General features: G+C 36.7%; 2 protein-coding genes across 5 annotated transcripts in view; one reads left to right on the forward strand and one right to left on the reverse strand.

Moving 5' to 3' along the window:
* gria4a (glutamate receptor, ionotropic, AMPA 4a) overlaps nt 1–24,148 on the forward strand; it is a 93,441-nt gene that overhangs the window by 64,345 nt on the left and 4,948 nt on the right. For 2 of the 4 annotated variants that reach the window (XM_051861791.1, XM_051861789.1), the window contains exons 11-14: nt 518–891; nt 11,251–11,449; nt 15,550–15,797; nt 21,853–21,967. In XM_051861791.1, coding sequence (XP_051717751.1) covers nt 518–891; nt 11,251–11,449; nt 15,550–15,797; nt 21,853–21,967 — 936 coding nt within the window. Of the gene's footprint in view, nt 1–517; nt 892–11,250; nt 11,450–15,549; nt 15,798–21,151; nt 21,267–21,852; nt 21,968–24,148 lie in introns of all 4 variants that reach the window. The other 2 variants (XM_051861788.1, XM_051861790.1) reach the window with 1 other exon arrangement.
* Nucleotides 1–24,148, reverse strand: part of LOC127495189 (gastrula zinc finger protein XlCGF7.1-like) — a 288,096-nt gene that overhangs the window by 61,828 nt on the left and 202,120 nt on the right. The gene's annotated exons all lie outside the window — the stretch shown is intronic.

The raw sequence follows: 24,148 nt of genomic DNA on the forward strand, positions 1-24,148 counted from the left end.
CCAGAAAAAAGGTTTCTTGCTTCAAAAAACAAGCTTTTGTGCTGTTTTTGGTACTGTACCTTTAAGACTTAAAAGAAAACAGCGTGTGAGTACCGAATTGAGTTCTCTTTTGCATCTTCTTGTGCTCGAATGACATAAAATCGCTTGAATGTTTAAACCGACAGGACCTAAAACACGTGAAATTGATAAGCTTTCGCTCTATGATGGTTAAACTTTGCAGTTAATCTAAGAATCACGTGCGTTTTAAACCTGCCTGGTCCGTACTTATCAACTATGATCCCTATACTTGAAATTGCACATCGTGTAACATTACTATCACGCATGCGCACATCGCAATATCGATGCTAAAACGACATATAGTGTATCTCAATATAGACAAAATCAACAATGCTAGAAAACCATGTTCACATGAGACTTTGAAATCTGTTTTTCAGCTATCTTTGCAGCTTTGCTTCAATAAATAATCTGAATGAAAACATCGCATTCTGAACATCTGAACATTTTCCTTCTCTCACAGAAAGCGGAAATCGCTGTGGCCCCTTTAACAATCACTCTGGTCCGGGAGGAGGTGATCGATTTCTCCAAGCCCTTCATGAGTCTGGGCATCTCCATCATGATCAAGAAGCCGCAGAAGTCCAAACCCGGCGTCTTCTCCTTCCTGGACCCACTGGCCTACGAGATCTGGATGTGCATCGTGTTCGCCTACATCGGCGTGAGCGTGGTGCTCTTCCTGGTCAGCCGCTTCAGCCCGTACGAGTGGCACACCGAGGAGCCCGAGGAAGGCTCCGACGGTCCGCCCAGCGACCAGCCCCCCAATGAGTTCGGCATCTTCAACAGTCTCTGGTTCTCTCTGGGCGCCTTCATGCAGCAGGGCTGCGACTTCACACCCAGGTAAGAGCATGTGCGTTATGTCAAACAAGCATACAAATTAGTTTTTTTAATCACATTTTAAATCGTAATTGTAGTCGAAATTGGACTTTTTTCCCCGCTATCGTGTGGCCCAAACTGCAACACTAATTAAAGAGTCACGTCAGGTGTGCTCAGGGTGAGAACTGAAAGAGATCTGGAAAACATGAAGTGTAGTCAACAACAGCTTTGAAAACAAGCTCATATGCTTCACGTAGAGCTTTCTGAAGCAGTGGCCCATTAACTGCAATTTTTCACAGAATTTTCAGGCGTTTGCCTAAGTGCTCATAAAACTGTCAAGGGATGGAGTGTGTGATCGCGTCTGTCAGCGAGTGAACGTAACAGCCCCACCATCTCAGCTGGGTTAATGGCCTCATCTGCTCTTTGTAAACAATGAGTAATGTAGATGTTTTCAAACAGTGATGCTCCGGCAATATAATCAGCTACTAGCAACTAACAGTACAGTGACGTGACAATTTCCAGCACTATCGGTGTTGATTATGGGTAAGTTTCATTAAAAAAGCAACATTTTTAACAAAAAGATGAGAAAAATCATGTTTTTTTCTACAACATGTGCATAAGCAATGCTTTTATCACTTGTTTCTGCTCTTTTTTTGCTTGTGTTTTGATCCAGAGATTCTCTTCCCTTTCAGAATTTACATAATAGCGCCCCCTAACAAAACATGGAAAACCCCTACTTAAAACATGGAAAGCCAGAAAATTCCGTCACTGGTGGGAAAGTGTTGTTTCATAAACGACGTAAAATTCTGTCAATGGCGGGAAAGTGATGTTTCATAAATGACAGAAAATTCCGTCAATGGCGGGAAATCGTTGTTTCATAATTGACGGAAAATTTTATCAATGGCGGGAAAGCGTTGCTTCATAAATGACGGAAAAGCATTGTTTCATAAATGACGCAAAATTCCACCAATAGCGTGAAAGCGTTGTTTCATAAATGACAGAAAATTCCATCAATGATGGGAAAGCGTTGTTTTATAAATTACGGAAAATTGCATCAATGGCGGGAAAGTGTTGTTTCATAAATTAAGGAAAATTGCATCAATGGCGGGAAAGTGTTGTTTCATAAATGATGGAAAATTAGGTCAATGGTGTGAAAACGTTGTTTCATAAATGACGAAAAAGCGTTGTTTCATAATTGATGAAAAAATTATGTCAATGGCGGGAAAGCATTGTTTCATAATTGACGGAAAATTATGTAAATGGCGGGAAAGCGTTGTTTCATAAATGACGAAAAAGCGTTGTTTCACAAATTATGCAAAATTCCATCAATAACAGGAAAGCGTCATCTCATAAATGACAGAAAATACTGTCAATGGCAGGTAAGCGTTGTTTTATAAATGACTGAAAAGCATTGTTTCATAAATGACTCATGCTACGCATTTTTCAGGTTTCCCAACACACATGGAAAGCTCCAATAGGCATGATCTCTAGTAATGCACACGCCAGATATTTCCTCGTCTGGAGTGGAAAGCGGATAATTCCTGTGCTTTTGTCTGCGCTGACCTAAGGGCTTCCCAGAAGCCGAGGCACAAAATTAAAGTTGGACTTTACTGTCCGCATCCAGGAAGAAACCGCAGGCTTACCGTCCCCGCTTCCTTCAAGACAAACATTAAACTTTCATCCCTGCAGCTGCATGGCAGAAAAATCACACTTTATTTTTAGAATATTTATAAGAATATAGCATTTTATTATTGATAGCTGGAGAATGCGGCGCAATAAAAAATTGATGTCCGGGGTCCGGGGAAGGCGAGGCCGCTGAACTGCACAAATTACTAGAGTCTGCCCCAAAAAAACAGAGCAAGAGTGACGAGTGGGTGAAGTTGTGAATGTGATCTTACCGTTGTTCTACTATAACAACACTTTCACACCTTTTCTTATGAAACATTTACGTTGCACGATCACAGCTCGTGTGTGTTGTAACGCAGGACTTGAACTTGTGTCTGGGAGCTCGCAGCATTACCCGTAGCTACAAAAATTACACCGTTCCTGCCAAACGGCGCTGCTTTCAAAGGCTGTTTTCACCTGCAGAGCACACACAGATAACCAGCCTGCCGTCGAGGGTATTTCTGAGAGGTTAATGGTGTCAGAAGCGTTCAGATCCTCAGAAACGTGGCACTGGCATTAGCATTAGCCTGGTCAGCAGCTCTGTGCATTAAAGGACATTACTGATCCGCACTTCTACACAGAAAATACACTCACACACACACTTTTTATTGGACTCTTTCTTCTTCTTTCTCGTACATTACCCATGAAACATACAGAGGGATGGAGCTATTTTTAAATGAATGTACTGTCGATTCCATCATTTAAATGAATGAATATACTGTGGCACTATTCAACTTGAAATCATTATTAACCCCAATTACCTTCCTTTTTATTACTATAAGAAAACATCTACAACTATATATACAGCATATATACATTACTTAAAATATAAAAATGCATTGTAAATACTGTTTCATGTCATCTAAGTCTCACTGAAGCACACACGCACATTTTGTAAGTGTAATTTTACACAGATGTCCACAAAACAATCAAGAGAATGTGTCTTTGTGTAAATAGCAGCTGCAGCAAATTGATTCTCCATTATCAAGTCTCAAATGGGGTAAGTGAACATACAAAGAGGCAGGACCATTTGTCCTTCAATTTCGTGTTCTCTCGGTTTCTGCCCCTCTATCTGTGTGTGTGTGTGTGTGTGTGTGTGTGTGTGTGTGTGTGTTTCTGTGTCTCTCGCTCATGTTCTCTTCACTGACATCAGGACATTCCATCAATATCTCCCTCTGCAGCTTGAATTAGGCTGTCAGTCAGGCAGACAGAGAGAGAATTGCGCACCTCTTCTTGAACAAATGAAAAAATTTTGCCTTGGTTTTTAAAAAAAATCCTTTAACTAACAGGTCACACTTTACTTGAAGCCTCTAATGCATTATAGAGAAATTCTTTATGAATTATATATAGTGGTAAACCAATATGATTTTTAAATGGTTGGAAAATCTCAATATGGCCGATGCAATGCAATTTAATAATTGCAAATGAGATCTATACAAAATGTATGTATAAAATATGTTACACTAAAAACTGACAAAAGTGACATTTTTTTAATCAGTTTGTTTTGTAAAAAATGTTTATTCTTGGTTTAAATAATATAATGCTTTAAAACACAGTCAAAACCCAAAATAATGTCTTCTTTAAAAATGATAGTTCTGGATGTTGATTGGCCAAAAAAGCATTTTAGCCATAATAAATGCACAATATAATAACTATAGCTATGATGTTAAACTGCAAAAAATATAATGCAATGTATAATGCAATATAAATATCTCTATAATGCATTACATATACAAGTGTATTTCTTCCAAATATCATCCGCTGTTCACTGGTATTGTCTGATGATGTCAGAGCACGTGTTTTTTTTTTTTTTGCGATGACGAAATCTCTATTATTAACCCTATTTACCTTCTGTTTTATTACAATAAGAAAACATCAACAACAAAAATACTACATGCATACACACACACATATATATTTTAGTTATTATAGTTTAAAACTAAAACATTAAAATAAGTTTAATTTTTAATTTACATTAAAGTATATTTTATTTCAAGTAATGGATTTTTTTTATTTCAACATTATTTAATAATATTTTGCACAAAATGTATGTATAAAATATGTTTGATTACATTTTTTTACTCAAAACACTGAAAGCAAAATTGATAGATTTTATCAGTTGTTTGTTTTGTAAAAAAAAATAAAGTTCACATTATACACTTAAATAATAAAATGCATTAAAACACAATCAGTTCCCAATATAATGTGCTTTTAATGCATTATACTCTTTAACAATATGCCTGATGGCTTGTGTGTGTGGCTTTAGTATACTATATTTAATAGTTCTTCTACTACATAGACTTTTTTAGTATGTATAAACATACAGACTAAAACTAGTTGATTATGAAAAATGGCAGGAGGAAATATGCTGCATGCATGTGTTCAGTGCAATAAATCATCTGCACTTCCTGTCACGTCACCATCAGCTTCTGTTAAGCAGAGAAGGACGACCGACCACACATTAGCACGAAGGTTACACACCTGTCAGGACGCATCTCACACACACACACACACATACACGGATCCATTCTGCTGGGCATGTCTCTCTCGCTCTTTTGTTCGTTTCATATTCTTTTGTTCTCCGTCTCCTCCACTGTTATCAAACTCAGCTTGTCTTTCATATCTCTCTGTTACAACACTTCAGTCTTTCATTCTCCGTCTGCCTCAGCAGGATTGATTTTAAAGTAGCGGTTCCTAAATCCACAGCCCCACGACAGAAGAAATCATATTTTATCCGAGTTGTGAATGTGAGCTTGCGGTCTGAACCGAATGTGATGAGGAAAAGTTGTCCACTGATCTGGTTGCACAAAACACAAACAGATTCATGAACAAGTGGTGGAAGATTTTGTATACAATATATAATAACATAAGGCAAGACAAGGCAAGGCAACATAATATATTATATGAGAAGAAATTATGTAGCCTGGTACTCGTGCTTAACATTGTTCCTATTGCTTTTTCCCTTCATCTTTTCTTTTGTTATTGTTGCAAGTGTTGTTCGTATTGTGTAGGTATTAAAAGGTTATCTGTAAATAGAGAAACGCCACTATCCTGTAGGAGTTATTATTATTATTATTATTGAGTAGGTATTAAAAGGTAATCTGTAAATAGAGTAATGCCACTATTTTGTAGGAGATTGGTGCCTATTATTTTTAAAAGTATATTTTCTCCTGGTTTGAATTAGATGGGGAGTATGGGAAGTGGAATGTATTTTGTTTTATCTTTTACTTTGTTAGAATATGGTAGAGTTTAAAATAACATCTAGTTTCTGTTTCGTTTGTTATTTTGGCACATACCCATTTCCAAAGCTTGTGCAGTGGCCTGTACAAGTAAAAGACTGAACGCTCCTACAATAAATGAAAGAAAACCAATGCTTTTTTTATGTGACGTTCCTCGTTTATGTTACTCCACGCTGTTCCTAGACTGGGACGTAACATAAATTGGGGGCTCGTCCGGGATTTGAACTCTAACCCTACCTAGACTGGGACGTAACATAAATTGGGGGCTCGTCCGGGATTTGAACCCGGGACCTCTCGCACCCCAAGCGAGAATCATACCCCTAGAAACTCTTTTCTATCAGTTGTTATTTTTTTATGATAAAAATAATAATATTTGCCTATTCATGGACATTCAATCAAATAATATAATGCATTAAAACACTCATTCATCACCCAATTTATTGCATAATACTCTTTAACATGTAAACATGCATATTTAAGTATTGTAATGGCTACTAACGATGAAACCAATAGTTCCAGATGTTGACTGGCCAATGCAGCATCCATATTAATTTAAATACACAATATCATAAAAACTAATGGTGGAGTACAGACCAAATGTAATAACTTTTGTGTAATAACTTATTTAAAAGAAACTTTTTTTAGTGATAATGGCAGCAGTAATTCATCAAATTATGGAGATAGACATTATAATGGGGCATATTTAGGCCTAAATGTATGATTTATGTATTTGAATTGCATATAAAATTTCCATGTATTTGGATCACACCATTTTAACAAACTAATAAACTTAATGTAATGCATTTTTGTCAGTCATACATAAATGAAATGGGTAAGAATTCTGCACTCAAATCCTGCCATAGTATATTAACTACTTGCATCTATTTGATTTTATTTAAATAATCATATTTTCAAAATGCATTTATTTAAATTGCTTAGAATCAGCATGAATCTGTTCACTTAAATGTATTCAGTAAAAAACTATGAGCATGCATGGTTAAAATATGGCTATTTGTGGAACAAGCAATATTCAATTAGTTAAAATATATGAGATTGAAAGAAAATTAATTATTGATGATAAATATATAATTGTGCATTCAAAACATATTCAGTTTATAAGTACTATTACAGAAATCTTACCGGATTGACAAAAATGCATCACATTAAATTCATTAGTTTATGATAAAACTGTGTCCAAATGCATGGAAATTTTATGTGCAACTCAAATATATAAATCATAAATTCAGGTCTAAATTTTTTTCGAGTGTTATGGCACACTTTCAGAATATTAACAAGCCGAATCAGGAACATTCGCAGTGTGCCGGATCACACTAGTCTACTCAAACACCTAGTGCTCAGAACTGCGGCCCAATAAATCTATCCTGCACCAGCACCTGATTTGCATAAATTCCTTCAGTGATACTAAAACAAAGCAAACTATACATCATCGCCATGGTGATGGCACACGCTTAGCAGTGCTGGAGATGCTCATAAATAAACACAATCTTACACAGGCATCAAAAGGACTGTATTATCACCTCATCCAGCAGCCTCTCAACCCATCCTAAGAGAGGGAGAGAGGGGCGGTCTAGAGATTTGTCCTTTAAAGGCGTGATTTTGCTCTCTCATCAGTACAGGTATTCTCTGAGGACATGACATTCTAGATAGGGTCAATCTCTTGCTCTTGGTCTCGCTCTTCTCCCCCCAATCTCTCTCTGTCTCGGCTATGCTGGAACTGTCTCCATTTAAAATTCATTTTTGAGCAGAGCAATGACAATACGAGCTACACACAACACAAATACATATACATATGCTTTAAATACACATGGCCTACTGAGCTGGGCTATAATTTGAAATCATGACAAGACTCTACAGAAAGCATCATCAATAAGGTGTAAACTGAATTTGGACTTTTAACATCACTTAGTACATAATGCCATGTTAAGCGTTAAGCATAATGTCCCATGTTTTTATTGTTCATCATCTGGAAAGAAAATCCCTCTGAATGTGATTCAAACCAAATCGTTCCTATGTGTCGTTCGTTATCGTTAGTTGTGAATTCTGCTATTCTCTTGGAGAAGAACGATTTTTAAAGCTTACAGTTGTGTATATTCTTGGTGTGGACGGCCAGGTCTTAAGGCAAATGTGTCCTTAATCTTAAATTTATAAGTATATAAGTAGAATATAAAAACTTATAAAAGTATATAAAAATAAAATGGTAGACATAAAGCTGAAATTGTTCTCAAACAAAGTAGAAAAATTAATTGCAGACATTTCTGAGGAGAAAAGAAGAAGAAACAATTGTGGGGCACCATTGACTTCCATGGACTGAAAAAAAAATACCATGGAAATCAATGGTGCCCCACAATTGACCCTTCGCCTGGAGTTTGATTGACAGGCAATCTAACCAATCATAACGCCGAATCCGTTGTTTTGTCCGAAAAACCAGTCAGGGAGTTACGTCAATGGACTTGAACTTAAAAAATGGTGTGTACTGACGTCTTTCTGAGGTTTAAACAACATTCCTTCTGATGTTCATTCATGTTTATTTGATGCTATAAATGAACTAGCAGGAAGAGATGATCGGTTCACGAGCCGCTTGAACTGAGGTGCTACAGCGATCTGTCATGACACATTAAAGAGCCACAAAATGGAATTTGTTTAAATTTCTTTAAAAATTACAAAATTTGAGACGTTGTTTCATATCATCAAAAGTAACTTGCTCTGTCTTGCCTTCAACATATTGTCAAGGTGTCCTGTTTGCTCCACAATGTATTTTTTTCACAGCGTGAGAACATGATGTGTGGCGTGAGAGCGGCATGGCTTGTCAGACATAGCAACAGTAACTAAAGGGGGTGGGTCTTTGTGAAAGGTCAATTTTTTGGTTACAAACATTCTTCAAAATATCTTCCTTTGTGTTCAGCAGAACAAAGAAATTCATACAGGTTTGGAACAACTTGAGGGCGAGTAAATGATGACAGAGCTTTATGTTTTGGTGAACTATCCCTTTAAGAACTTTAATGCAAGTCAGCGCGCACTTTTCCAGTAGCCTACTGTTTATTGTCCACTTCTGCTTATTACGTAATCGCACATATTAAGGAAAAACGCTTACCTGTATGACACATGCGCAGAGCAGATGCGGTGACACTCCTGAAGATAAAAGCAGTGGTCCGACTAGCCTTTAAAACAGCTTTAAAATGAACATCAAACGTTTCACGACTCGACAGGGTCTGTGTCCGTTGGTAGAGCCGTCAGTCCACTGATGGAAACAACGGTTGATCCTCTGAGAATAATTATTAAGATAAGACGTATATCACATTTGTGTCTTTACTGACACCCAATAAAACACAAATCCATGATAAAACTCTCAACTGATGTTAAAGATAATATTTACATATATATATATATATATATATATATATATATATTCTGCCAATATACAAAGAAATATATACAGTATCTCACAGAAGTGAGTACACCCCTCACATTTTTGTATGTGGCAACCTGTGAAGCTCTGGTGAACTCCATGCCCAAGAGGGTTAAGGCAATGCTGGAAAATAATGGTGGCCACACAAAATATTGACACTTTGGGCCCAATTTGGACATTTTCACTTAGGGGTGTACTCACTTTTGTGGCCAGCGGTTTAGACATTAATGGCTGTGTGTTGAGTTATTTTGAGGGGACAGCACATTTGCACTGTTATACAAGCTGTACACACTACTTTACATTGTAGCAAAGTGTCATTTCTTCAGTGTTGTCACATGAAAAGATATAATAAAATATTTGCAAAAATGTGAGGGGTGTACTCACTTCTGTGAGATACTGTATGAATCATTATATTTTAAGTCTCACACCTGTTACTCACTCTGAATGCTGCTGATTCGCCCCGCCCCTCACATCCTGTGAACTGCAATAATTGGATAATAGCAGCATGAGTATTCAGTTACGATTGGTCCAGTTCCACATAACTCAAAACGCATCTTAAACTTGATTGTTTAGAATGTAATTATGTTGTTAGCTGCACAGTTCTTACATTACTTTGCAGCTACTTCTTTTCTGTAAATGTCTTTAAAACATTATGTATTGGGAAAAGGCAGAGCTTTATACAAAACAAAAAATACAAAAAAACTAACAACTTTTAAATAATAGCCTATATATAATGTGTAAACAAAAATCAACAAAATCTTCCTTCATGGTTAATTTCAATACAGAACATAGTTGATAGAGTTGATGTTTGCTTGCTTATTTATTGTCTCATTTTCCATTTTATTTATTATTCAAGATTTTTGTTGAAATGATGTGAGGTATAGTGTTAGAGATGGCTTTGTTTTCTACTGGGAGGACCAATGGGAAACGTCCTAGTTTGACTTGACAATTCTATAGACATTTTAAGAGTTTATCATCATCACAGCTTCTGTGAAGAAAGCGCTCCGTTCCCTGCAGCGCACTGCCGTATAAAATGCATTTCCCTGGTATTTTAGGGTAATTAAATTTTACTGCGGCTTTTGAACGTATCTGCGTGTTCTGCCATTCTTATTGATGAACTCAGGTCAGTGTAGCTTGTGGTGTGTTTCAGTAGATTAGTCTAAAGTGAGAGAATGACGCGTTTTTAATGAGATCTTGGATTCTTTTTGAAGACTGTAATTTCTTCTGGATTTACTGCAGGTCTCACAGGCGCACTGCTGCAGTCTTATAAGCTCATAATAAGTGTTCTGTCACTTCTTGAAATAGTGTAAAGTCATTTCTAAAGTAATGTAATCTTGTGAAGTAAGACCAGAGATTATTTCAAAGTCTAAAATAACAAAGAAAGAATGTGCAAAATGAAATCAAACATATATTTCATTTACAGTTTACTTATTTGTGCACTGAAAAACATGGTGTAGATTTACTTTGAAACTATTTTCACAAATAATAAAGGCAAGGTACACAATTAAGCGGCATTATGAAGTAGAAAGACTGAAATGGTATTTTCTTGTAAAACATACTCCAATAAACTTTAATAAACCATTTTTACAGTGTACAATATGCGTCTTTAAAGAGGGAAACTAGAAGCTCATTGAGCTTAATTGTCTCCAAACAAGGCCTGTAATCTGTCAGTCTTCTGCAGAGTTGCAAAAGCTGTCCTGATGCTGTGTGTATGTATTATTAGGACTGACTGATACGAGAACGCTCTAAATAAATGTGTATTGTTGCAATCAATCTCTGTGCCTGTTCTGAATTGACGATTGTGTGTTGACAAATGGAAACCGCAGATTACAGATGAGATATTTCATGCTGCATAATGTGAATATTGTCTTCAGAACAAACAGAGTAATCAGATGAAGGCATGTCAGATTCACAAGCTAAAATTGAACAGTATCAAATCCATTTTATTTATTCTACATCTACACTGCCAGTCACTGTTGTGATTTTAAAAGTGAAGATGTTTAATTGTACATTCTCCGGGCTTCATTTTCTCTGTGTCTGTCTGTGTTTCAGGTCTCTTTCTGGGCGTATAGTTGGAGGAGTTTGGTGGTTCTTCACTCTTATCATCATTTCCTCCTACACGGCAAACCTGGCTGCCTTCCTCACCGTGGAGAGAATGGTGTCGCCAATCGAGAGCGCAGAAGACCTCGCCAAACAGACGGAAATCGCCTACGGGACTCTTGATTCCGGTTCCACCAAAGAGTTCTTTAGGGTGAGAGAACAATATTAAAGATTATTTAGATTTACATCAACATTTAGACTGATGATTCATTGTAGGGTAGGGTGGTATGACAATATATATATATATATATATATATATAGTATCTTGATGCAGGAGTTAATATAAAGCGCAGTGCATGTTAATGACCGCATATTCTATAAATGGGATTTTTTTTGACAGAAATTAATACTTTTATTCAACAAGGATGCATTAAATTGATCAAAAGTGACAGTAAAGACATTTATAATGTTACAAAAGATTTAATTCAAATAAATGCTGTTCTTTTGAACTTTCTATTCATCAAAGAATCCTGAAAAACAAAACGTTGCGGTTTCCACAAAAATATGAAGCAGCAAACCTGTTTTCAACATTGATAATAATCAGAAATGTTTCTTGAGCAGCAAATCAGAATATTAGAATGATTAAATATAAATATAACATAAAATTGCTTCTTTTTTTCTTTTTTTATTAAACAGTGGTTTAGTGAACAAACTGCGTCTCTCCCTTTAAATAAATTCAATTATAATTAACATTTTCTTAGAGATAAAAAAAACAATTCAGCTAATGCTGTAAACGATATACAGCGAACCCTTTCTTGCACATTACTATAATATTAAAAGTCACAATTAATAACTATTAAATTCTATTAAATATTTATTTTAGATATAATAATCAACCCTCAAATAAATAAAAAAGCATGTAAATTGCACACAAGGCAGGTTTTGCGTTAACTTCTAAATGATTACTCCAATTCATTTTTTAAATATAATAATTTACAGTTACTGTCATAACTTGTTTTCATGACAAATTTATTTAAACATATATTAAATAATTAAGATATTACTAACAGGTAAAGTAAATATAATGAATATATAAGCTAATATAGTGTATATATTTAGTGAAATGCTCCTCTCTAGAGTTCATTTCTCTAGTGAAGTGGACACTGAATGACTTGCCTGAGGTAAATGTAATGCTACGTGATTATTTCTCAAGCTGTTTAGTTGATGTCTTTCCGCGGCTGAAACACTGGTTGAGAGATTACACGTACATATCTATACATAGATCATCAGTTCTTCTTCTTCTGTGCTTTTTCCTGGTGTGGCGGTTAGTAAACAGCATTGCATTACAGCACACGCCCCCTTCTGGATTGGAGTGTGGATCACCTGTGACTGCATTCATCGTCTGACTGTGTGAACCGAACCGTGATGTTGTGTATATGTACCATTAAACTTCTAATATATATATATATATATATATATATATATATATATATATACAGACAGACCAGGCTGATATGCACATTAAAGTTCAGTCATCACAGTAATAGATAAGAAATTAAATCAGACTCCAAAGAGTATTAGAGCTAAACCTGTGCTCACATTTACATAGAGAAACTGTCTGCTGTCTGGAGAGGAGCTAAAGAAGCAATTTATTCAGAGAGCAAAGAGAAAGTGATAGAGGGAGAAAGATGGATAGTTGGAGAGAGAGACAGGTAATATGAAAGAGAATCTGTGCGAGCTGAATGAATGGTGTGTTCATTAATTAACTGAGCAGCGCTGCATGCGTCTCACTCAGAATCTGTCTCCCTGTTGTCATACACAGATGGTGTGATGCTACACGTCTACATGGGAAAACATTCATTTTCTCAGTCTCACTGCCATTCGGTTTCCCCAACCTGTCTCACTCTCTCCGCCATATTTTCTCATTATCTTTGCGGCAATCTATCACACAATCTGCACTAACCTGTCTCAACTTCTTTCTGCCAAACTGTTTCACTCTCCCTGACACCTAATTCTTTTTTCCAACCCGTCTCATGCCTTATGCTCTTTGACCCCGGGCTATTCACAATACACTGTTTCAAAGCAATACAAGCAATTAAGCAGTGATTTGCTATATATCGCCCTATGTGAGTGTACTGTACTGTATGCGGATAAAGTCAGATAGAATATATCCAACTTTATATAGAGCTGTGCGATTAATAGCCTATAGTTTACATTTTGCGACAGTATAAAGTCTAATCCGTCTCATTCTCCCATCACAGTAACTGTGGCAGCCCGTCTCACTGCCTCTGCAGAGTGTCGCTGATATACTGGTGAGAAGCATTTGATCAGTAACCCGGGGAATAAGTAAATGTCAGGCATCCCATTGTGTTTGGACTAACGCGTGAGTTTGTTTGTCATTTGTTGTCGGGCGTTTGTGTCTGAGCACAGGTTTGTCGAGGGTGTTGTTTATTCGTGGGCGTGTGTGATGTTTTATTTTGGAGTGTTACGGCACAACAGCGCTTCGCTCCAGACTGGACGTGACAAACATTATTATGGGCCGGCTGTCCGTCACGGTCCGCTGCCTTTCTCTCACATACTGGAGCTTGTGACTGAGCCAGTGTATGAAAGAGGCACGAATGATGGAGTACAAGACACACTGGGACACCAGTACGTCAAATATGATATCTCACAGGACTAACACACTTTTCAGCCATATTACACCCATCCGTCTCAGTAGTGCACACTTTAGAGCTGACTACACACTGCTAAACAAGATTTTGAAAGTATATACTGCATGTACTGCAACAGTTTTAGTTTGACAACATTTCAGTAACCACAAAATTAATTAATTGTACACTACCGTTCCTAAGTTTTTTTTACATAAACTAAAGGGGTCCTTGATTATGATTTGACTTTTTTAACTTTAGTTAGTGTGTAATGTTGCTGTTTGAGAATAAACAACATCTGCAAAGTTACGACGCTCAAAGTTCAATGCAAAGGGAGATATTTTCTTTTACAGAAATCGCTACAACAAACAGCTGGACTACAACCAGCTTTTTCCCCGAAAATGTACATAAACCCCACCCCCGAGAACACACAGCAAAAGGGGTGAGGCCATGTTGGGCTGCTTTAGAGAAGAGGAAGAGTTGTTGTAGTAGAGTGTTGTTGCCGTCATTTTACACCGGACTGCTTCACAAACGAGGGTCAATTCAACGCTGGATTTGCACAAAAGATTAACATGACGACACATGCTAGTGGATGAGTTGAATCAACTCCACAGCAACTACATAAATTTATCCACTAACCATTCAGAAACGTCCAGTTTCATTCTAAAAGTTGTAACTTCTTCCTGAGTCTCTCCATCAGTGTCGACTCCGGTTTGAACAATGTAAGGCTGAACACCGTTACTGACAATCCTCATTTTGGCTGCGTGAGATTCTCCAGCTTTATTGTTGTTGAGCAGCCGAAGCACGAGCTGTTAAAGCTCCGCCCTCTTCTGGAAAGGGGGCCGGGAGCAGCAGCTCATTTGCATTTAAAGGGACACACAAAAACGGCGTGTTTTTGCTCACACCCAAATAGGGGCAAATTTGGCAAGCTATAATAAATGATCTGTGGGGTATTTTGAGCTGAAACTTCACAGACACATTCTGGAGACACCAGAGACTTATATTACATCTTGTGAAAAGGGCATTATAGGTCCCCTTTAATACTTTTATTCAGCAAGGACACATTAAATTCATCAAAATTGACAATAAAGACATTTATAATGTTACAAAAGATTTTATTTCAAATAAATGCTGTTACTTTCTATTCATCAAAGAATCCTGAGAAATAAAATGTATCAGTTTCCACAGAAATATGAACTGTTTTTTAACACTGATAATGATCAGAAATGTTTCTTGAGCAGTAAATCATCATATTAGAATGATTTCTGAAGGATCATGTGACACTGAAGACTGGAGTAATGATGCTGAAAATTCAGCTTTGATCACAGAAATAAATTACATTTTACAATATATTCAAATAGAAAACTGTAATTTTAATTTAATAACATGCACATAATGAGCAAGAAAACATACAGTCAGTCGATCATTTGCACAAAATAAACTCCTTCAGGATGATAAAAGCCTTCTTTATATGAGGTTTATTTTGTGAGAGTGACCAGCTGTATATTATCTAATACTTAATGTTTTGTTTAAATATTCTAGATATAGTAAATATTGTAAATATTGACATTTTACTATAGTTCATCTAGTTTTCTTCCTGTTTCCAGCCAAAGACTTTTTTGTGACTGATTTGATGTCTTTTCACTACTCCTACACCCTCTAGAGGTCAAAGATCGCGGTGTACGAAAAAATGTGGAGTTACATGAAGTCGGCCGAGCCCACCGTCTTCACCAAAACGACAGCGGAGGGCGTGGCGCGTGTGCGCAAGTCCAAGGGAAAATACGCCTTCCTGCTGGAGTCCACGATGAACGAGTACACGGAGCAGAGGAAGCCCTGCGACACCATGAAGGTCGGAGGGAATCTGGACTCCAAGGGCTACGGCGTGGCCACGCCCAAAGGATCGCAGCTAAGGTGGGTGGAGTTCTATAACAACCGACCAATCACAGAGCTGTTATAGTATTCCACCTACCCTGCTGTGCTTCTCTCTCTGTTTCTGCTCCTTCCTGCTGTCTTTCTCTCTTTTCTTCTGCCTGTTCTGTCTTTCTCTCAGTTGTCACACTCAGTACTCTCTGTGATGCTGTGATGTTTTGTGGTTACATATACACTTACTGTTTTTAATCTAATAAAGGAGGGGATCAAGGTCAAGGACTGAAAAATACTAAAACATAATAAATATATATATATATATATATATATATATATATAATAAAGGGATCATATCATGAGAAATCAAATATTTCGTGATTTTCCAAGATATTAGTTTAATGAATATTATGAAACATATTCTGTTGTCTATATACTGAGGAATCTTAAAACAAGCGGCTGAAGTTTATTTCAACCCTATAAACCCTGCTGTATCATAGTTGATAAGCAAATTTTTAAGGCCTCTAAATGATCAACATGTTCAAAACGTTGCTGTAAAACCTGTCGCACACAATCTACTACAGTCCTTCTGTCGTCTGACTGATAGTTTAGACTTTTTTAGCAAGTAAAAGGCTTTTAGTATAATTATAAAGCGGTTCATGCGTACTTTTGCTGTGAAATCTTTACTAATTTAAATATATGTAAGAATAACTTTTATATTTCAACTCATACTGAGACATTATTGACATATAGAGTGATATTGACTGATATTTATATACATTTTAGTCTATTATGAAGATCTCATTGATTTACATTGCAAACATCAGAATTTCATCTTACTTTCTGTCCATATAAATATCAGCATCTGCAAAAAAATTGCATATTTTTGCTCAGTTTAGGCAAAACTGAGCTGTTTTTTTCCTACATATTCTCACTATATGAGCCATAAAAGCCTGATGTATCCAATATGATGCTCAACAAATAAAAACTTTTTTTTAGGTTTCTTTTTACACTTTGTCTGAATGTTCAATAAACTAAAAAAGTAGATTGTCAGGCTTTACAGCATTAAACAAGATTCCTGATCTTAAAACAACCCGTTTAATTTGATAAATTTAAGGTGTTCCTGTTTTTGCTTCAGAGAAAATCTCTACTAACTTCATAAATGGATCTCAGGGAGAAAACTGAAATAATAAAAAAAAGGATATGACATGATATGACCTCTTTAAAAAATGACAAAACCTAATAAAAAGTTTATTATTTTGCTCAGAAAGTGTTAAAGTTTCATTTTATTTATTAAACTTTTCAGAGACAAAAGCTCCTGTATCCCACAAGATATCACAGTTTGAGCTCTCAGACAGTGCTGTGTGTGTGTAAGAGTGTGTGTGTGTGTGTGTAATTTTGTTCTTCCTCCTCAGAACCAGCACTCAGGTAAACGTTGCACTCTTCCAATCCTTTTCTCTCTGACGTGTCTCATTTTGCTCATTTCTTCTCTGTCTAACACCATCATGGACTATTATGTCTCATCTGTTTTACTGTTTCTGCATAAACTATCAGCATGTTTTACACCACGCCATCTTCTGGGTGTGAAAATTCCTTAAAATTCTTAAAGACCACATGAAATCAAAATTAACTTCCAAAAATAATGATTTATTATTGAATTTTATGCATTAGTACACATTATTATATACATTAGCGTTCAAAAGTTTGGGGTCAATCTTATTATTATTACAATTTAAAATAATTGTAATTTATAATTCATTTGTAATTCATTACTCCAGTTTTCAGTGTCACATGATCCACACGATTCACTGCTCAAGAAACATTTCTGATCATTATAAATGTTGAAAACATATATATGTATATATATATATTCTGCATATATATATCTGCACATATATATATGCAGAAAATGTATATAACTTGTAAATGTGTGTAGGTGAAAAAATATTTTAATTAATGATCCAATCAAATTCCGATGGATAAGGCAATATTTTCCACTAAATAGTCTTTTGGAAGTTAAATGTGTTGAACATGTCGTTTCATGTTGTCTTTAAATAGATAATTATTGAAAATGCTCTGTTATGCTGTATGTATGTATGTAACCTGAAATGATTACCAAAGAGCGTTTTGATCTGTGGTCAGTTTTTTAACCTGTGTGGAGATTCAGTTCTGCCTGAGAGTATTTTACTGACCACCTGAACGCGATCATTTTTTACTCTGATAGCCTCCTTATGTTGTTATCAGCCAGTTCAGCAAACTGATGTCAGCGCTGTGACCCCTGACCCCAACCGTTTAAACTCTCCAGGACAGATATAAACATGCTGCTAGTGATTACAGACATCTTCCATCTACAGCAAAAAAAGCAGAGCCTGACACCGTGCTGTAAGTGTTTCTGTCGCTCTGAAATGGTTGACAACACCTATAGACAGAACTTCCTGCTGTCTCACAGTCCTGAAATATCACATATGCCTGGGCGAATCCTTTAAAGTGCCCCGTTATGCTATTTTAAAGGCTCCTAATTTAGTTTTGGGGTCTCGTACAACAGGTTTACGCACATCAAAGATCAAAAAACACTTTAATTTTCTCATAATATCCATTGCAGCATCAGCTCTTTTAAAATGGTTCATTTGCAGATTCGGTCTCTCTAAGCCCCTCCTTTCCGAGAGCCTCCTCTGCTCTGATTGGTCAAATGGCTCAGTCTGCTGTGATTGGTCGACCACTTACAGCATGTGTCGGAAACCAGACGCTCATTAGCATATCTGAATTTCAGCTCTTTCTTAGTATTTATATACACAGTGTTACAAACAGTAACGATTGCGTTGGTTTTACCGTATCAATCTCATCAAAGTGAATTTGCTTTGGCAGCAGAAAACAGCGTCTTCTTTACACGAACCAAACTCTTCCAGTCTCAGATACAACTACAGTGTTTGAGGGCGGGGCAAAGCAGACACTGTTCACATTAGCCAATGAAAACAACAGGCTGGAATTATGCAAATTAGTTACAAACCTACATAGGTTCAGCAGTAAGTGAGACTGGAATTACTGACGACTCGTTTCAGGCGGATCAGAATCAATTCTTTCTTTTAGGAGACAAAAACTCCATTTATCTGCACTTTGATCTTTGAAACTTTGCATTACCTTTCTTACAAGAAAGGTAATATCCGAAAAAGCGTAATAGGGGCACTTTAACATATACCTGTTCACCATCTGAACACAGAGTTTTTAAAAACTTACTTCTGTAAACCTGCGACGTCACACCCAGAGATGCACAGTTAACACAGACGAGAGGGTGAAGAGGTTTTAGATGAAAGGCGCTGAGCGGTATGAGTCTCCACACAGGGCTGAAAAACAGAACAATGCATGTGAATACTGCATAGTATATACTGCACACTGCCTGCTATTTTTAAAAACAGCATATGAAGCATGCAGTATGTACAATGCAAAAATGTTTGGTCTCCATATGGTAATATCCAAAAGAACAATGATTAACTATTATGTTGCACCAATGAAAGGTAAAACTAACATTAAAAAATGAATTGACTATTTACTTTCTTAATACACAATCAAATCTATTCATGAGTTTACTATGGATCAAATCAAGTTCCACTCTACATTTTTTCTTGTTTCACAAATCATAAATACATCACATTGTGATGGTAAAATTGGTTGCATTTTAGGTAACGATTGCACTTTTTCACTGTGCGGCATAAAGTGTTTCATGTCATCGTGAGTATTTCTCATTTCATCATCAAATGTGACATGCTTGTGGAATCACTGAGGATGTCTCTCTCACATCTGTCTCTCTCTCTCTCATTTATTCCCTCTGATGTCAGTAAGACGTCTCCAGGTTTCTGAAATCATCCTGCTGGATATCTCAATTGGCTTCGATCTACATTTAAATTTGAAATATGTGTCAGTTTTGATTCTCTATGCAGGCAAACGACAAACACAGATGCAAATGGTTGGACGTTGTTCAATTTTCTTTAATAAAAAACAGCAGAATAAATGCATTGCAATGTCACAATTGTAAGACAGCCCATGTAAGACTAACATCAGAGATTACAGATTGCATTTTGCGCATTGTATAGCCAACAGGGAAAGAATGAAAAAGGAATACAACGATCCATATCAGCACACACACACAATCTACTATTAACAGAGTTGCTGAGAATAAAGGGGGAAAAACAAGAAAAAGAGCATAAAGATGAAAGAGAGAGAGAGAGAGAGAGAGAGAGAGAGAGAGAGAGAGAGAGCGTGTGTGTGATGTGTGATTATTTGGCCAGTGTGAGTGATGCAGTAAATACAGTCCCACTGCTGCTACTGCTGCTTAAAAGCCTTTTAATAGATTAAAATGAACACATGACCTCCATTTACTCACAAACACTTTTGGATGGATGGATGGATCAACTGAGTGACAGACAGACAGACACATAGATAGATAGATAGATAGATAGATAGATAGATAGATAGATAGATAGATAGATAGATAGATAGTATGACAGACAGACAGATAGAAGGACAGACAGATAGATAGTATGACAGACAGACAGACAGACAGACAGACAGATAGATAGATAGATAGAATGACAGACAGATAGATAGAACGACAGATGATAGATAGATAGAACAACCGACAGATATATAGATAGATAGATAGAACGACAGACAAACAGACAGAACAATAGATAGATAGAAAGACAGACAGACAGATAGACAGGTAGATAGATAGATAGATAGATAGATAGATAGATAGATAGATAGATAGATAGATAGATAGATAGATAGAACAACCGACAGATAGACAGATAGATAAATAGATAGATAGATAGATAGATAGATAGATAGATAGATAGATAGATAGATAGACAGATAGATAGATAGATAGATAGATAGATAGATAGATAGATAGATAGATGGATAGAACGACAGATGATAGATAGATAGAACAACCGACAGATAGATAGATAGATAGAACAACCGATAGATAGATAGATAGATAGATAGATAGATAGATAGATAGATAGATAGATAGATAGATAGATAGATAGATAGATAGATAGATTTCCTCTGTGTTCGCTGGTTTAATGTTGATATATTAGTGAGTAATTTGCTCAGGCAGCAGAGGGGCACATAATGGGCTCACCAGGTTTTTTAAAATGATGGAAAATGTGGCCTGCTCTCATCCTGCATTTGCTTATGATGAATATTACATCCAGAGGTGATGTGTGGAATAAAATGAAAGCGAGAGAGAGAGAGAGAAACATCCTGCAAAAGTCCTCATTAACAACAGCTGCCTTCCACGACCCTCTCTTATTTTCTCTCTTGTTTTCTGTTTGTTTTGTGTTCGTCTAACCCGGGCTGCCTGCGGCCCGCTCTCATGTGATGTTTATGGTTTGTTGAAGAAATGCCGTAAACCTGGCCGTGTTAAAGCTGAATGAGCAGGGGCTGTTGGACAAATTGAAAAATAAATGGTGGTACGACAAGGGCGAATGTGGCAGCGGGGGCGGGGACTCGAAGGTTAGCCACCAATGACACGCAGAGGAGTGGTAAAGAGAAAACCAAAATGTGATGCAACAGAGACATCTGCCCTGACACGGCCCTCGCCGGCCAGCAACGACAACCAAAGTCACAAATGTCCTAAAAGAGAAACGGACTGTAGAAGAAAGCAATTACTGTCAAAACAGAAATATTTGCTAAAAGATTTGTGTATTTCAGCAAATGAGGGCTATGCACAGAAACAAATAGGAGAAGGCGGGTGTTTTTTGTATACAGTCGAGTCCAAAAGGACTCTTCTGCTCATCTGTAAGAGGCACACTGTGCTCTGGGGTGTTTGTAATGTGCCAATAGTTCTGTATTAACAGTAATTGCTTGTGTTTTGATAATGAAATCAGGGCAGTATGTGTCTGTCGCCTGAAGCGATGGAGCGAGATCCCATCCATGCGTCTGTGGCTCGATATGGCCCCGTATGAGCTCACACACACGTATACTCCATGGGACCTCGGCTTCATCACTTCCTGTGCTACTGTGTGCCAAGATGTATTGTAATCTAATAACATAAAATAACATGGCCTATGATGTTATTTATGTTATTCTCTCTGAGAAGAACGCCGGTAAACCTGGCGGTGTTGAAACTGAGTGAAGCAGGAGTGCTAGACAAACTCAAAAATAAATGGTGGTACGATAAGGGCGAGTGTGGACCCAAGGACTCGGGAAGTAAGGTCAGTTCCTGGACGGAAAACTGCAACAAAACCTGAAAACCGCAGCTCTGAAAGACAGTAGTCTTAACATGTCACTGTCATCATCATACAGATTTTTTTTTTTTTTTAGAATTTCTGAAGATGGAACTGCCTAAGAAAAATAAATGAAACATTGTGACATCACAATACAAACAGTGACGGAATTCTGCACTTTGATGTCATACACAGGGTTCCTACACATTTTCAAATTCAAAATTCCATTCTTTTCCAGACTCAAATTTCCAAACCTCTCTGTCGATTTTTCAGACCATATTTAAAGGGGTCATGAACTGCATTGTTTTATAATGTTTCCTGGGGTGCACTTATAATGTTAGGATGATTTCTACATCAAAAATGGTTATAATTTAGAAATAAAAGGCGTTTTTCCTACCCTGATTTTAGCCCTCTGATTTGAACGCTCTGTTTTAAGGGCCGTGTCTGCTGTGAGACTTAAGTGTAAACGCCCACTGCTGTGATTGGCTGACATCTTGCAATAAGAAATAGCTACTCTCGAAAACTTTTAGTATGTTTTTACTATTACAGCTCTCGAGGTTAGCTAATCGTGAAAAGTGTTGATTATAGCATTACGTTTAGATCTATGGCATTATATTTAGATTGAGGCATGAAAGGTTGCAGTGATGAACATTGTAGCCGATCACAGACAGTGATCTCGAAATTGCTCAATTTCTGCTCACTAACGAATGCTTTCATCATAACTAACAGTGCAAACGCGATGTAACTAAGAGATTCGTTGAATAAAATGGGAGTTTTGGCGTGAGTCACTGATAAACTTGCGCTGTTTGATTGACAGCTCCAGCGACTGTAAAGGGAGCGTTCTTTATCACCACAGATTATTTTCATCCTACTAAGAGAAACAACGTGAAGTTGACCATTTAGTCACTGGTTTGATTTACTGAACATCTGACTGTACATGAATCATTAATATCAGATCAGACATTAGAATTAAAACAGTTACTTACATGTTGTTGCATTACTGTCAAATCATATAGTAAAAGTCTGTTTGCAAAGCCTGCGCCGAAATGCAATTGATTTACCAAAGAATCCACAGTGAAATCACGAATACAAATAAATAAAGCTCAACTGAGACATTCACATTGTTGAAAATAAATAACCATATTCCTAGCATTAGAATCCTTTGTTATTTTAGTCCTGTATCGCTCTTCTCTCCTCCTCATCTCACTAACACACCAGTGGGCGGGGCTAACGTTGCAATGATGAAGTAGGCGTTGATTTCTTCTGCGGAGGCGGGATTTCACCTATCTATAGACACATTTCGGGATGAGTTGTTCGCTGGGTCTGGTGTCAATAAAAGCTTTTATTGGACTAACAAGGAAGTTTTCAGTTCTGAAACTTACAGGATATTTTTATAGTATGATGACCTCTTATATATATATATATATATATATATATATATCAAAAGCTCCAGGAAAAGATGATTTCTCACTTCATGACCCCTTTAACATAAATATATAGTATATGGTTTTCTCAAAGTGATAACATGCGCTTACATAATGAGAAGAAACCTAAAATGATTTATAATATATTGATGTTGCACAATCACCAAACAGCAAAGTACAGTCTGAATGAAATGATTGTTTGCTTCTTTATCTGTTGCTGCTGGTTTGAGAGGCACACGCACATTCGTTTAGCGAAGTTCAAAAGAGACTTACTTATGATAGAACAGTTTTGCCTAAAGTAAATGCGTGCATTGAATTCATTCATGTTTGACAATCACTAAACCTTTGCAGTGAAATCACTCTGCTTGTATGATGAATTTATTTTTAGAAATTATTCATTTTATATTTTAGAAAACTGAATAGGGGAAATAGTCTGGAGTGGAAACACAAATATTTTTCCATACTCTGTTTTCTTTTTTTTCTATACTTTTCCAGACCTGGAAATTACTCAAATCAAATTCCATACTTTCCCAAACTGCGTAGGAACCCTGCGTGACATCATAATAGAGTTAAATTCTTTTTAGAATGCAGCATTGTTACAGTAAAATGGATGAGTTAATTAAAATGGACAGCTAATTAGAGAGAATAGTGCACCATTAGAAGGACTACAGTGGCCAATTTTACTCTAATAATATTCACTTATTCACTCAATTAGTTTCAGGGCTAGTGGGTAGAAACCCATTAT

Source organism: Ctenopharyngodon idella, chromosome 15 (genome assembly GCF_019924925.1).
Source record: "Ctenopharyngodon idella isolate HZGC_01 chromosome 15, HZGC01, whole genome shotgun sequence".
Lineage (NCBI taxonomy): Eukaryota > Metazoa > Chordata > Actinopteri > Cypriniformes > Xenocyprididae > Ctenopharyngodon > Ctenopharyngodon idella.